General features: G+C 44.9%; 1 protein-coding gene across 2 annotated transcripts in view; it reads right to left on the minus strand.

Annotated features, from left to right (window-relative positions):
* PLCD1 (phospholipase C delta 1) overlaps nt 1–17,052 on the minus strand; it is a 151,830-nt gene that overhangs the window by 46,100 nt on the left and 88,678 nt on the right. For both annotated transcript variants that reach the window (XM_073581479.1, XM_073581478.1), the window contains exon 2: nt 9,571–9,735. In XM_073581479.1, coding sequence (XP_073437580.1) covers nt 9,571–9,735 — 165 coding nt within the window. The remainder of the gene's footprint in view (nt 1–9,570; nt 9,736–17,052) is intronic.

Below are 17,052 nucleotides of genomic sequence, written 5' to 3' on the forward strand. Positions count from 1 at the left end.
GACAATATTTTTAAGGGAATTTCCGTTAGGGGTTCGAAGGGAGATTTGGTTAGAGCATTTAGCACTAGGTTTAGATCCCAGGATGGGGTGGTATGTAGAGGGATCGGTCTAGATCTACTTGAGGCTCTAATGAATCTCTTAACCCATCTATTTTTGGCTAGGTCGTGGTTATACAAAGCTCCCAAGGCCGCCACCTGTACTTTTAAGGTGCTGGTAGCTAACCCCTTCTCCAACCCCCTTTGTAGGAATTCCAGAATTTTATCTACAGGGATTTCGCCCGTTGGGTCGGAACCTGACACTGATATGAATTTCTTCCACACTTTGCCATATGCTTTGGTGGTTAATGGCTTTCTACTCTGTAGTAGCGTGGTTACCAAATTTGATGAGAAGCCCCTGATGCTTAGGAGCTCCCTCTCAAAAGCCAAGCTGTCAAGTGTAGGTTTTTTATGTGCGGGTGATAAACTGGACCCTGGCATAACATGTCTGGATTTTCGGTAGAACCCAGGGGTCTGTCACAGACATTCTTCTCAGCCAGGAGAACCAAATTCTCCGTGGCCAGAATGGTGCTATTACCACTACTGTCGCCTTGTCCTCCCGTATTTTCCTCAGTACTAAGGGAATGAGAGATATTGGGGGGAAGGCGTAGGCCAGATGATAATCCCAGGGTATCGTGAAGGCGTCTAGGGCTACTGGGCCCCCCCGGGGATCGATTGAGCAGAAGGTCTCCAGCTTCCGATTCTGACTGTTCGCAAATAAGTTTATCTCTGGTTGACCCAAGAGTTTCACGATCTGGTTGAAGACTAACCTGCTTACTTCCCACTCCCCCTGTTTTAGACGTGTCCTGCTTAAAAAGTCTGCCGTTCGATTTTCTGAACCTTTTATGTGAAGGGCTGTCAGGGATTCTAGATTGTGTTCTGCCAGGTGGAAGATGGACTTTGTTAACTCCATTAGTGGTCGAGACCTGGTACCCCCCTGGTGATTTAGGTATGCTACCACTATCTGGTTGTCCGAGAAGACCCTTATGTGATGGGAACGTAGTTAATCTAGAAAATAAACGAGGGCTAGTTTCACTGCCAGCAGCTCTTTCATATTGGAGGAAGCGTACTCTCTTCCCTGATCCCAGGACCCCTGTGCCACCTGGTTGCCTAGATGTGCGCCCCACCCCCAAGGACTTGCGTCCGTGGTTAGGATCTTTGTTGCAGGCAATGCCCAAGGAACCCCCTTGGCTAGGTTGGCTGGAGCTGTCCACCATGTTAAGGAATGCCTTGTTTCTGGCGAGATGTTTAACTGCGTGTCTAAATTTCCGTGTAGGGAAAAGTCTGCATCTAATATTTCCCACTGCAAGCCCCGGGTATGGCTCTGGGCCCATTGGACGGCTGGCATGCAGGCTGTCATAGACCCCAACAGTGACATGACTTTCCTCAGGGTGGTGTTCAGGGAAGCTATCATTTGAGATGTCATTTGTGTCATTTTTTGAATCTTTGCCTTCGGAAGGTAACATTTCTGCTCGATTGAGTCCAGTGTCATTCCCAAATACTCTTGCACCTGACTTGGTACGAGTCTGGACTTGGGCAAGTTCAGCATCTACCCTAGGCTCTGTAGTGACTTCATGACCAGGTCCAACTGCTGTTTGCAATGGTGAAAGGTGACCCCTATTATTAATAGATCGTCCAGGTACGGGACTATCAGAACGTTTTGCTCTCTTATGTGGGCCATTACCTGTGACATTACCTTCGTAAATACCCTTGGAACAATGGCTAGGCCGAAGGGGAGGGCTCTGAACTGAAAATGTTTTAACCCCCACTGAATCATCACCGCTACTCTGAGGTATTTCCTGTGATCCCTGTGAATAGGCACATGATAATATGCGTCCCTCAAGTCTAATATGGCCATAAAGCAAGCTGGGGGAAGCATTTTTATACAGGATTTTATCGTCTCCATTTTGAAGTTCTGCACTTCTAGATATTTGTTCAGCTTTTTGAGATTTATAATCACCCTGTACGAACCGCCTGGTTTCTTGCGAAGGAAAAGAGGGGAGTAGAAGCCTTTGCCCCTGTCTTGGTAGGGGACTTCTTGCAATACGTTTTTCTCTCTTAGGATCGCTATTTCCTGTTGTAGGGCCAGCTGCTCTTGTGATGTCCTTTGAGGGGTTATCACGAAGGAGTCGTTTGGTTGGGAAATGAATTTTAGCCTCAGGCCTTCCTTTACTATGTCCAGTATCCAAGAACTTGCGGATATCTTTTCCCAGGCCTGGAGAAAGCAGGATAGTCTTCCCCCGACCTGGGGAGTACCTTCATTGTGGCTTTTTGTTGTCGGGGGGGTTTGTTAAACATAAAGCCCTTATTTTTATTTCTCCTATCCTCCCATCCTTCTTTGTTCCCTCTTGGGGGCTTTCGTCGCATGAACCTTCTGTTCCGAAAAGGCCGTTTGTATGCCTGACTGGGGAACCCGGGGAAAGATTTTTTCTTGTCCCCTGCCTTTTCAGGATGTCATCTAGTGTTGGCCCAAATAAAAATTCCCCCTCGCACGGGATTGCACACAATTTGGTCTTTGTCTGTAAGTCTCCCGGCCAGCATTTCAGCCATAAGGCGCGTCTTGCGGCATTTGAGAAGGCGGCTGTTCTGGCTGCCAGCCTGGTTGAGTCTACTGATGCATCCACCAGGAAGGCTACTGCCCCCCTCATCACAGAAACTGACCTCTGCATTGTATCTCTTGGGACTTTCCCCTTTATTTGTGACTCTAAGTGATCTAGCCAGACCATTAGGGCGCGCGCCATGCACGTGGCTGCTATGGCTGGCTTTAGCCCCCCTGCTGCCGACTCCCACTTATTTTTTAGAAAGGCTTCTGCTTTTTTTGTCCATTGGGTCCCTCAGGGTTCCCATGTCCTCGAAGGGCAGGGCAAATTTTTTAGACGCTTTTGCAATTGCCACGTCTAATTTAGGAGCTTTACTCCATGAGGAGCAGGCCGGGTCGCCGAAGGGGTATTTCCTTTTGGGTGTCAAGAGGACTTTTTTGCCTGTTTTTTTCCAATCCCGTTTAATTAGGGAATGGATTTTCTCATTAACAGGAAAAGCTCTCCGTTTTTTTTGTTCCAGCCCAAACATCAGATCTTGGGCTGTTTTCTTAGGCCGTTCATCTACTAACCCCATCGTTGTCCACACTGCTTTTACTAGGGTGTCTGTTTCCTCGATGGTGAAGCAGCTACGTCCCCCTTCTGAGGATAATGATGATGATTGGGAGGATGAGGAGTTACTTGAGTCCGACAGTTCGCTTTCTGACTCGCTAACACTGGACTCTGGCGACCTACGCCTGTGCCTACGTTTCTTTTTTGAGGATCTAGCGCCCTTAAGGGCGTCTTCGACCTGGGTCTTTATCAGGGTTTTGAGATCTGAAGCAAATCTCGGGGATTCCTCCTGAATTGTTTGCTCTATGCATGCCGCACAAAGCTTTTTTTCTCCCATATAGGGGGTAGATCCTCCGTGCATATGGCACATATCATGTGCTTAGATTTGGTCGTGCATTTACGCCCCTGAAAAAAGAAATTAACAACCGCATATTAGCGAGCGGGCCTTAACGGAGATCACTCACCCTCCTTATGGAACGAGAGATATCGTCTCAGGCGTAGGGATTATTTCCACTGCTGAGTCCACGTCTGGCTGTGCCGCCATGGTGGAACTTTGGCTGCGCCGCGATCCTGCGTGACCGTCGCTGCTGGGAAGAGTTGCGCTGGCGCTGTGAATGTTGGCGCTGTTCCTGTGTTTGCCTGCTTCGGGGAACGCCGAGTCTCCTTTTGCTTTCCGCTCATGGCGACGCTCCTTTACCCCTTAATGGGTTTTTTTTTTAAATGTGAGCGGTCTTTTTTTTTTTTTCTTCCCCGGCGCCGCCTCTCCCAGCGTTCCCTGCGCCCCCGAAAGTGGCTGCCCGCGCATGCGCACTGCGGCCCCCCAGTGGTGCACTGCGGCCCCATCTATTTTGGCTCTTGTAACAGCGTGCTTGCGCGCCGTCTGCGCCCGGCCGTACCTTGCGCCTCATGGTAGCTGCCGCTATCTCCGGGTCGCCCGGGCCTGTCCAGCCGGTGCTGCACGTTCGCCCATCGTCTGCGCCGCTCCAGCGCTGAAAGTGAGACTGGTGGCCGCCGCCACCCCTGCCTGCTTCCTGGTGGTCACCACCACCTCCCTTGTATGGCCGGCCCCGACCTGTGCTCCCGGTGACCGCCACCACCTGCACATGCTGCCTTGCGGCTCAGCGGGCCTCTCCCGTAGTGACCGTCGTCACTATACTGCAGGAGGCAGCCCCCTTTTCTTTTTTTTTTTCCTTTTCTGGGATCGGCAGACTTCCACAGCTTCTTCACTGCCTCTCCCCACTCACCCTAAAGGCCCGCCGACCCCAATGGTGGTGCTTCGGGGGGAGCCTGTTCGAGGCCTCGACCCAGCCGAGGCAGGGAGCCCCGCTGCCTATCACCGGACTGGATCGGTCCCCGGAATCCTACGACAACTTGTCAGGTATGCTGTAGGTTCCCTGTCAGGGACAGGAAACCAACTGATGAGGGAGAGAGGTACCGCCTTTTTCATGTGTAGGTTTCCTGTCCCTGAGGGCGGATCCCTCTCTCTCTCTGTGGTGCCGTCATGGGGGAAAGAGAAATAAGTAGCATGTGCATGAGATTCCAGAAATCTCATTCACTTTGCTGGTACTGTAAAATGCTGTGGGTTTTTTTTTTTTTAACTCTTGAAAAATGTGGGAGAAGAAAAAAAAGGTGGCCAATAGCAATGTGTTGAAGTAGTACATTCAAGTTTGTAAGTTATCTCCTATCAAAAGGATAAAATGGCTTAACGATATAAAAAAAAAAAAATTATTCAGATCGGTAAATGGCGAATCTGTCACCCTTTTTTTCCCCTATTAGCTGCTGGCATAGACATCGGGGGCTTATCTACAGCATTCTGTAATGCTGTAGATAAGCCCCCGATGTAACCCGAAAGAGAAGAAAAATACGTTATATTATACTCACCGAGGTGGGCGGTCCGGTCTGATGGGTGTTGCGGTCCGGTCCGGCGCCTCCCTTCTTCATGCGATGACGTCCTCTTCTCCCGTCCTGAAATGGCTCCGGCGCATTGCTCTGCCCTGTTGAGGGCAGAGCAGAATTCTGCAGTGCGCAGGCGCCAGACCTCTCCCGACGCCTGCGCACTGCAGGACTCTGCTCTTCCCTCAACAGGGCAGAGCAGTGCGCCTGCGCCGGAGCCATTACAGGACGGGAGAAGAGGATGTCATCGCATGAAGAAGGGAGGCGCTGGACGGGACGGTGACACCCATCGGACCGGACCGCCCACCTCGGGGAGTATAATATAATGTGTTTTTCTTCTCTTTCAGTTTACATTGGAGGCTTATTTACAGCATTACAGAATGAATGCTGTAGATAAGCCCCCGATGTCTATGCCGGTAGCTGAAAGGCTAAAAAAAGGGTGACAGATTCCCTTTAACCCTTTCGCGCCAGAGCCTGTTTTTGCCTTCGTGACCGGGCCAATTTTTTCAATTCTGACCAGTGTCACTTTATGAGGTCATAACTCTAGAACGCTTCAACGGATCCTGCTGATTCTGATCCCGCTGAATTTATCGTGACATATTGTACTTCATAATAGTGGTAAAATTTCTTTGATATGACTTGCGCTTATTTGTTAAAAAAACAAAAAAAACAAATTTGGCGAAAATTTAGAAAATTTTGCAATTTTCAAACTTTTAATTTTTATTCCCTTAAATCAAAGAATTATATCGCACAAAACAGTTACTAAATAACATTTCCCACATGTCTACTTTACATCTGCACAATTTTGGAAACATAATTTTTTTTTGTTAAAAGTTGACCAGCGATTTCTATTTTTTAAACAAAATTTACGAAACCATTTATTTTAGGGACCACCTCACATTTGAAGTGAGTTTGGGGGGTCAATATGACAGAAAATACCCAAAAGTGACACCATTATAAAAACTGCACAACTCAATGTACTCAAAACCACATTCAAGAAGTTTATTAACCCTTCTGGTGCTTCACATGAATGAATGGAATGTAGAAGGAAAAAATAAACATTTAACTTTTTTTTTTTCACAAACATTTTATTTCAGAACCATTTTTTTATTTTCACAAGTGTAAAAAGAGAAAATGAACCACAAGTTTTTTTGTGCAATTTCTCCCGAATACGCCGATATATGTGAGGCTAAACCACTGTTTGGGCTCACGGCAGAGCTCAGAAAGGAAGGAGGGCCGTTTGACTTTTTCAATGCAGAATTGGCTGGAATTGAGATCGAACGCCATGTCGCATTTGGAGAGCCCCTGATGTACCTAAACATTGGAAACCCCCCACAAGTGACCCCATTTTAGAAACTAAAACCCTAAAGGAACTTAACTAGATGTGTAGTGAGCACTTTGAACCCCCAAGTGCTTCAAAGAAGTTTATAACCGGAGCCATGAAAATAAAAAAAAAAAATCACTTTTTTTCCCACAAAAATGATCTTTTAGCCCCCAATTTTTTATTTTCACAAGGGTAACAGGAGAAATTGAACCCCAAACGTTGCTGTCCAATTTGTCCTTAGTACGCTGGTACCCCATATGTGGGAGAAAACTACTGTTTGGGCACACCTTGGGGCTCGGAAGGGAAGTACTGACGTTCTGGAATGCAGACTTTGATTGAATGGTCTGCGGGCGTCATGTTGCGTTTGCAGAGCCCCTAATGTGCCTAAACAGTGGAAACCCCCAATTCTAATTCCAACCCTAACCCCAACACACCCCTAACCATAACCCTAAAACCACAAACCTAACACCAACACACCCCTAACCCTAATCCCAACCATAACCGTAACCACAACCCTAACCTCAACACACCCCTAACCCTAACGCTAGCCCTAGACCTAACCCTATCTCTAGCCCTAGCCCTAACCTGCGTACAGCTGTGCCAGGCAGCGATCTTGTCACACAGTAACGCTGCTTCTCCTCTGATCTCCTGTCAGTGCGAGATCAGAGGAGAAGTCGCGTTGCAATGAGTCAGATCGCCGGAACCAAGCAGCTTTTCCAGTGAGCTCTCTCATTGGCTGCTGTGACGCTGACATCATCAGCACCTGAACCAATCAGGTCTCGATGAGGTCGGGGGTCGCAGCAAGAATTGTGCACCGGGATCCCTGCATTATAAAAGGTATGTGGGGTCCCGGGGGACACAAAACCGCCGACAGTAGATAAACTTATCTACGGTCGGCACTGCACAAAGTCCAGCAAGCGCCGACGTTTATCTACCGTTGGGGAGGCAGTTAACGAGAGAAAAATTCAAAACGTCAGAATTAGTTTTTTTTGGTTGCCTCTACATTGCAATAAAATGCAGTAACGGGCGATCAAAAGATCGTATATACACCAAAATGGTATCGATAAAAACATCAGTGCAGGCCACAAAAAAAAAAAAGAGCCCTCACCCGTCTCCAAATCATGAAAAATGGAGACGCTATGGGTCTCGGAAAATGGCGCTTTTTTTTTTAACCAAAGTTGGGATTTATTTTCACCACTTAAATAAAAAAAGAACCTAGACATGTTTGGTGTCTATGAAAACGCGTAACGACCTGGAGAATCATAATGGCCAGTTTTACCATTTAGTGAACATGGTAAAAAAAAAAAAAAATAAGTGCAATTTTTTTTTCCAGTACACGATATGTTAAAACCAATCGTGTCGTTCACAAGTACAACTTGTCCCGCAAAAAACAAGCCCCCACATGGCAATTTTGTCCAAAAGAAAAAAAATTTTGGCTCTGGGAAGAAGGGGAGCAAAAAACAAAAATGAAAATACCTCTGGTCGTTAAGGGGTTAGGCTTTCTTCCCAATTTTTCATATTTAGCAAGCACTTGAACAACCAGCAAATCAGTGGGGGTTCGGATCCTGAGACCACCACCTATCGCGTAATTAACTCCTGAAAAGTGCTCAGCTCAGCAGCCAGGAGAGCACACAAACAAGAGTACAGATTCAATGGAAAGCATAGGTTGCGACGCTAACCCTGCCCTGTGTGCCCCTATCTGCTGTGCTGTACACTTCCTAGGGGTTTATTGTGTGATCAGTCGGGGGCTCCCACCTATTTACAGCAAATTCAAGTGTCTGCTAAATATGAAACAAAAATCAGGAAGAAAGTTTAGTTCCTACTTAATAACTTTCACTTTACAACCCCCCATCAGAGCTGGGTTTGGTCAGCGCGCTGCACTCACACAGTCAGCACAATCACCAATGTCAGTGCAGGTCATTTTTCAATGCCCCCCCCCAAAAAAAAAAACACCACACACACAACAACATGCAGCGCAGTATTCTCATCTATTTTACAGCTGAGAACAGCGCACATATTAACAGGCAGCATCTGCAATTTTCGAGCATTTCAGAGGTAGTTTAAACCCAGTCAGAGGGATTTCCTGGGGCGTCACAAATGAGGACCTATTCTTATCACAAGCCATCAGTATCAAAGTGGTGGTCCAACTCTCAGCACCCTGTTGATCTGCTGACTGAAGGAGCGCCGGTTCTCCACAAGCGATGCATCCGCTGTATTGTTACCAGACACGACTCTGTATGTTCGTTAGTGGCGATCCCCATTATACCAGCTCATTGCTCAATGATGGGACCTGTAATACCAGACGCAGCCAAATAAACTAAAAAAAAAAATAGTAGTCTACATACAGTTTGGAACCTTCATTGAGCAGAATGTCTTTCAAGACTAGCGCCATATTTATTATACGTGTAATGTGCAACAAGGACTGCCAAAAAATGAGCTAAATTTTGCAGCAAGTTTCTGGCACACAGTAAGCCAGCTAACAGGGGGGATAAAATTAGAACAGACAGTCTTAAAATGTGCCAAACTTATCAAACCACCAGAAGCACTATGACAAATCTGGGGAATTTTAAGACTGTCTAGTCTCCTCCATAATAAAAAAGTTGCTAGCAATTGCTGACAGCATGGTATTTGTCCATGGCTTTACTTAAAAGGGGTTTTCAAAGTACATTTTAATCAACATATCTTTGAATAAAAATAAGTTGCATAATTGGATGGGTTAAAATAAAATGTTCCTGTGATGAGATAATGTTATAAATGTGTCCCTGCTGTGTACTGTGTAATGGCCGTGTCTGACCGTACAGGAACATGGTCTGATCATAGCACAACTCGTGGATTGGGGAAGAAGCAAAAGAATATACAGACAGGACAGCACGGGATCACAGCTGATTCTTTCTGTGAGGCAAAACATTGCATAAGCAGGCATGGAAATGTTTTAACTCCTAAAAAGAATCAGATGTGTTCACCTGCTGTAATGCCTGTGTACTCTGTTGCTTCCTCCCCTGCCAATGTTCCTGTTTGGTCAGACACGGCCATTACACAGTACACAGCAGGGGCACATTTATAAGATTATCTCAGCACAGGAACTTTTTTTTAACACATCCAATTGTGGAAATTATTATTATTCCAAGATCTATTGATTAAAATGTATTTTGTTTTTGGAAAATCCCTTTAACTTCATAAAGAGAGCAGAAATCTATTACAAATAAAGGTGTTCCTGTCATTTACTCACACATATGTGAATCGGGGGACTTCAAGATCTTTTTTGATTCATGCCACACGGTCTTGCAGTCCTCCTGTAGCTTGTAAAACCGTGACCTTTTCCATGAAGTTGACTTAACCTTTGACAGGGGACTTCCATTCAGAAGAACCTTCAGATCCACATCATCTTGTAAACCTGCAGCAGAAAGAACAGTTTATATGATGCAAAACAAGAGAAGACATAATTTTATAATGTTGGACTTTGTGTTGGAATTTTCCAGTCCTAAAGCAGTAAAAGGCACAGAAACATCATGGAAAGTTTTTATTGATAGTGGATAGCACTAGAATAGTACATTTTTATATTTATACAGCACAGAGAGAAATGATCAAAGTTTAAGATATTCTACAAAGTTCATCTAGCATTTACCCCCAAAATTAACAATGACCAAAGACTCAAGTCTGTAAAGGACAGGAAAGGCTTGTACAGTTGTGGCCAAAAGTATTGACACCTCTGCAATTCTGTCAGATAATACTCAGTTTCTTCCTGAAAATGATTGCAAACACAAATTCTTTGGTATTATTATCTTCATTTAATTTGTCTTAAATGAAAAAAACACAAAAAGAATTGTCCTAAAGCCAAATTGGATATAATTCCACACCAAACATAAAAAAGAGGGTGGACAAAAGTATTGGCATGTGATGCTTCTCTAACTTGTGTAACTAACAGCACCTGTAAGTTACCTGTTGCACCTAACAGGTGTTGGCAATAACTAAATCACACTTGCAGCCAGTTGACATGGATTAAAGTTGACTCAACCTCTGTCCTGTGTCCTTGTGTGAACCACATTGAGCATGGAGAAAAGAAAGAAGACCAAAGAACTGTCTGAGGACTTGAGAAACCAAATTGTGAGGAAGCATGAGCAATCACAAGGCTACAAGTCCATCTCCAAAGACCTGAATGTTCCTGTGTCTACCGTGCGCAGTGTCATCAAGAGGTTTAAAGCCCATGGCACTGTGGCTAACCTCCCTAGATGTGGACGGAAAAGAAAAATTGACAAGAGATTTCAACGCAAGATTGTGCGGATGTTGGATAAAGAACCTCGACTAACATCCAAACAAGTTCAAGCTGCCCTGCAGTCCGAGGGTACAACAGTGTCAACCCGTACTATCCGTCTGCATCTGACTGAAAAGGGACTGTATGGTAGGAGACCGAGGAAGACCCCACTTCTTACCCCGAGACATAAAAATGCCAGGCTGGAGTTTGCCAAAACTTACCTGAAAAAGCCTAAAACGTTTTGGAAGAATGTTCTCTGGTCAGAGGAGACAAAAGTAGAGCTTTTTGGGCAAAGGCATCAACATAGAGTTTACAGGAGAAAAAAAAAGAGGCAAAGAAAAGATCATGGTCCCTACAGTCAAACATGGCGGAGGTTCCCAGATGTTTTGGGGTTGCTTTGCTGCCTCTGGCACTGGACTTCTTGACCGTGTGCATGGCATTATGAAGTCTGAAGACTACCAACAAATTTTGCGGCATAATGTAGGGCCCAGTGTGAGAAAGCTGGGTCTCCTTCAGAGGTCATGGGTCTTCCAGCAGGACAATGACCCAAAACACACTTCAAAAAGCACTAGAAAATGGTTTGAGAGAAAGCACTGGAGACTTCTAAGGTGGCCAGCAATGAGTCCAGACCTGAATCCCATAGAACACCTGTGGAGAGATCTAAAAATGGCAGTTTGGAGAAGGCACCCTTCAAATATCAGGGACCTGGAGCAGTTTGCCAAAGAAGAATGGTCTAAAATTCCAGCAGAGCATTGTAAGAAACTCATTGATGGTTACCGGAAGCGGTTGGTCGCAGTTATTTTGGCTAAAGGTTGTGCAACCAAGTATTAGGCTGAGGGTGCCAATACTTTAGTCTGGCCCATTTTTGGAGTTTTGTGTGAAATGATCAATGTTTTGCTTCATTCTCTTTTGTGTTTTTTCATTTAAGACAAATTAAATGAAGATAATAATACCAAAGAATTTGTGTTTGCAATCATTTTCAGGAAGAAACTGAGTATTATCTGACAGAATTGCAGGGGTGTCAATACTTTTGGCCACAACTGTATCAACCATTTTTATTTGCCAAAAACCACTGTGGCTAGATTTAGGAAAAAATTTTTGTGGCTTTTTTTTTCCACTTAAGTTTTTCATAGACTTCTCTAGAAGTGTGGAATTAATAAAAAAAAAAAAAAAGCACAAAGATAACCAAAACCATCCTTCACAATATTCCTCAAATAAAAAAAATAAGAACAATACACACAAAAAATTCAAGGGACTTCCACTTTTTCAATGACGATGAACCCAATTCTTTTGGCTCAGAAAACTTCATTAAAAACTGCAGTAATGATGTCAGCCTCAATCCTTCCCTTGAGAGCAAGGGTATTCTTCCAACGCGTTTTTGCCTTCAGAAAAAACCCCAAAATGTTTTACAATGCCAGAAAAAGTGAATGAGATTTCTGAAATCTCATGCTGCCAATGTTATATATGGACACCCGTCTGAGTCACTGAATTCAGGATGACCATTCGCTCCCATTGCCACAGGTGTATAATATCCGGCCCCTTGCTGTGCCTCCTGTTCTTACTAGCACGTGTGATAGAAAGGCTCGTTCTAAGGCGCTCATAGACACCAGCCTGGTCCTGTAATAGGATGTCACCAAACAAGTCAGTTCACGAAATTTCTTCCATCCCCAATATCCCACTATCAATTAAGAGTAAGATTTTAGAAAAGTGAAAGCGTTTAGGAACCGCAGCAATTCAGTCACGAGGTGACAGACCACGTAAAGTTACAGAGCGTGGCCGCCGACTGCTGAGGTGCATTGTGCCTAAAAGTCACCAATGTTCTGCTGATTCCATAACTGCAAAGTCCAAACCTCGTCTGGTATTAACAGCAGAGCAAAAACTGTGCCCCCCGCCGGGAGCTTCAAGGGATTCAAAGCACAATGCCAAGAGTCAGATACAGTGGCATAACGCAGCTGCAACTTCAGTCTGGAGAAATAGAGAAGTTTTCGGTAGAGATACAGATCACAAATCATACTTCACTATCTGGAGTTTGATTGAGGAGCCTGGATTTGGCAAATGCCAGGAGAACATTACCTGCCGGACTGCACTGTGCTGGATGTAAAGTTTGGTGAAGGACAACCCCTTAACAATGTGAATGTTTGTCTTGTTTAAAAAAAAAAAAACCCACACTCCCCACCCGTGCCGGCACCGTAGCAACAGTGTCAGCACTCATGTTCCCAGAGCTCACGTGATATTGTCCTGACATGTGAGCCCTGCGCCCAATCACCGCTGGGGGGTCACTGTCCCCGCCTTCAGACGTGTACGTAATCAAGAAGAGATGAGTGGTATGTCCGAAGGAAGAGGCAGTGACCCCAGCGGTGATTGGGCGTAGGGCTCACGTCAGGACAACATCAAGTGAGCCCCGGGAACGTGAGTGCTGACACTGCTGTTACGGCGCCGGCATGGAAGGGGAGTGTAGGTGTATTTATTTTAAAGGAGGCAAATATTGAGCTTGAAAATGGGCTGGCCTGGTCGTGCACAACCTTTAAAGCAGCAGGGTTAGTTTTTAGGGGACTGCCTAGGGCCCCTTAGTTCCGATGAAGGAAAATTTTAATCCGTCAGCATACAAGACCCTATGAACAATTGGAGCTCCAACTTTGTAGGACCATAATGGGGAAAATTATTTTAAAGTTCACCACAATTGTGTCTTGGTGCACAAAACAAGGTCCATAAAGGTATGGTTGGAGAGTTTGGTGTTGAACATCAAAACCATAATCACAAAATCCAATCCAAACGTCAATCCCATCCAACACTTTTAGGAAGAACAAGAACAGAACAGAAACGGAGAGCCGGGCCCTCTCATCCAACATCAGTGTCTGACTTCACAAATGATCTTCTGGATGAATGGACAGAAATTCCCGTGGACACTACAAAGTTTTCCAGAAAACCTTCCCAGAAGAAAGGAAACAGTTATTTCTGCAAAGGAACGACCAACATATTAATGTCTATGGAGTTAAAATGGGATGGCATAACATCTCCTGTGCTCCAAAAAAAAAATGACCAGCACTGCTGAAGAGAATAAAACAAGTGTGAACAGATGCAAGCTGCTGTGACGGCATAATACACAGAATACAGCAGTATGTAAGCGCTGTGGTGTATGTAGACATTCAATATACAATGTAACAGCTCCTAGTAATGTACAGATGCCCCATTATTATTGCCCATATAGTGCATGTCCGTGTTCCTCTTTATATAATGAAGAGGAATTAAAATGCTACTTTATAATATCAGTCTCTGGTATAAACAGGACACACTTGTCTTTACAGCACATTCGTCTTCTCACAATTGGCAACTCCACTTCTCCACTCCTCATATATACAGCATCCTGGAATGTACATACTCAGTAGTGACCAGTACTGTGGGGTCATAGATGAGATGAATCTGTGCTGCACTTTATGTACATGCTCAGTAGTGACCAGTGCTGTGGAGTCATAGATGAGATGAATCTGTGCTGCAATTTATGTACATGCTCAGTAGTGATCAGTGCTGTGGGGTCATAGATGAGATGAATCTGTGCTGCCCTTTATGTACATGCTCAGTAGTGATCAGTGCTGTGGGGTCATAGATGAGATGAATCTGTGCTGCCCTTTATGTACATGCTCAGTAGTGACCAGTGCTGTGGCGTCATAGATGAGATGAATCTGTGCTGCACTTTATGTACATGCTCAGTAGTGACCAGTGCTGTGGGGTCATAGATGAGATGAATCTGTGCCGCACTTTATGCACATGCTCAGTAGTGACCAGTGCTGTGGAGTTATAGATGAGATGAATCTGTGCTGCACTTTATGTATATGCTCAGTAGTGACCAGTGCTGTGGGGTCGTAGATGAGATGAATCTGTGCTGCACTTTATGCACATGCTCAGTAGTGACCAGTGCTGTGGGGTCATAGATGAGATGAATCTGTGCTGCACTTTATGCACATGCTCAGTAGTGACCAGTGCTGGGGAATCATAGATGAGATGAATCTGTGCTGCACTTTATGCACATGCTCAGTAGTGACCAGTGCTGTGGGGTCGTAGATGAGATGAATCTGTGCTGCACTTTATGCACATGCTCAGTAGTGACCAGTGCTGTGGGGTCATAGATGAGATGAATCTGTACTGCACTTTATGTACATGCTCAGTAGTGACCAGTGCTGTGGGGTCATAGATGAGATGAATCTGTGCTGCACTTTATGTATATGCTCAGTAGTGACCAGTGCTGTGGAGTCATAGCTGAGATTAATCTGTGCTGCACTTTATGCACATGCTCAGTAGTGTCCAGTGCTGTGGAGTCATAGATGAGATGAATCAGTGCTGCACTTTATGTACATGCTCAGTAGTGACCAGTGCTGTGGGGTCATAGATGAGATGAATCAGTGCTGCACTTTATGTACATGCTCAGTAGTGACCAGTGCTGTGGAGATGTAGATGAGATGAATCTGTGCTGCACTTTATGTACATGCTCAGTAGTGACCAGTACTGTGGGGTCATAGATGAGATGAATCTGTGCTGCACTTTATGTACATGCTCAGTAGTGACCAGTGCTGTGGGGTCATAGATGAGATGAATGTGTGCTGCATTTTATGTACATGCTCAGTAGTGACCAGTGCTGTGGAGTCATAGATGAGATGAATCTGTGCTGCACTTTATATACATGCTCAGTAGTGACCAGTGCTGTGGGGTCATAGATGAGATGAATCTGTGCTGCATTTTATGTACATGCTCAGTAGTGACCAGTGCTGTGGGGTCATAGATGAGATGAATGTGTGCTGCATTTTATGTACATGCTCAGTAGTGACCAGTGCTGTGGAGTCATAGATGAGATGAATCTGTGCTGCACTTTATATACATGCTCAGTAGTGACCAGTGCTGTGGGGTCATAGATGAGATGAATCTGTGCTGCACTTTATGTACATGCTCAGTAGTGACCAGTGCTGTGGAGTCATAGATGAGATGAATCTGTGCTGCGCTTTATGCACATGCTCAGTAGTGACCAGTGCTGTGGAGATGTAGATGAGATGAATCTGTGCTGCACTTTATGTACATGCTCAGTAGTGACCAGTACTGTGGGGTCATAGATGAGATGAATCTGTGCTGCACTTTATGGACATGCTCAGTAGTGACCAGTGCTGTGGGGTCATAGATGAGATGAATCTGTGCTGCACTTTATGGACATGCTCAGTAGTGACCAGTGCTGTGGAGTCATAGATGAGATGAATCTGTGCTGCACTTTATGGACATGCTCAGTAGTGACCAGTGCTGTGGGGTTGGATGGAGTTGGAGTTGGAAGCCAGGGAAATTGAGGAGTCGGAGTTAGAGTCGAAGTTGGTGATTTGGCTCACTGACTCCACAGCCCTGACGTACCCCTGCCAATACCTAGAAGAACAAAAACGGTCTTTAGCAGAGAATTCACAGGCCACATCCATATTGGAAATCCACTAATATTAAACGAGCAGTAATATACATTAGGTCTCTTACCAGGCCATGGAGTTAAAGAATGAAACCTCCCTCATGAAGACTCCCAATGGACACATCTCGGTATAACGAGGCATAATGTACTTTACTAGTTAATGAATGGGGATCTTGAACCCTAAAGTGCAAACTCTAACATAGATGGAGGTACAAAGTGATGGGGGGGGGGGCCTTACTCAAGAGCCCTGCAGTCTCAATGATGCCGCCATATTACGCTTATCTGCTAGGCACAAGACAACAATGAAGAAACAGGGCAGGATGAAAAAGTCTCCCTTCATTCTCACAGACTGCAGTGAAACCATCACAGGAGCACTTCATAGTCACCAACAATGACAATAGCACAGAAATATTTGCACTGTGACCCAACTTCTGGCATTTTAGCTCTTTAGCAAAAGACATTTAATTTGAGGGTAATCACATCCTAATTGAAGTAAGGGTTTAGGAATTACAGCTCTTTAATATGTAGCGCCCTCTTTTTAAAAGAAACCAAAAGTAATCAGCTAGTTCTCTCAAAAGCTCTTTAATGGACTGTATGGGCTATTCTCTCATAAATATATCATCAGTTAAGCAGGTAAAAGGTCTGGAGCCGATTCTACAGTAGGTGTTGCAGTTTCATTCTCTGGTTAGCCAATAAAGGTATCACTCCTTAAAAACCTCTCGTTTTTTTGGGACCTAAGTATTTACAGCAATTGAAAACTATTGCTGTAAACCAACAACATGCGGCCAAAGGAGCTCTCAATAGAAGAAAAAAAAAACATCATTAGGCTGAAAAAAGGGGAAGAAATCCACAGAGATAGCAGAAATGTTAAAGAGTCGCCAAATCAACATATTGGTAGATTCTGCAAGAAAAAAATAAAAACGAGCACACAGATTGAGCTTGGGAACTCAAAAAGGCCTGGCGGTCTATGGAAGGCAACAGTGGGGGGTGATCACAGAATCCTTTCCACGGTGAAGAAAAACCCAGTC

This window comes from Dendrobates tinctorius, unplaced genomic scaffold, assembly GCF_039654945.1.
Source record: "Dendrobates tinctorius isolate UK_male_01 unplaced genomic scaffold, ASM3965494v1 ptg000070l, whole genome shotgun sequence".
In the NCBI taxonomy this organism is placed as follows: domain Eukaryota; kingdom Metazoa; phylum Chordata; class Amphibia; order Anura; family Dendrobatidae; genus Dendrobates; species Dendrobates tinctorius.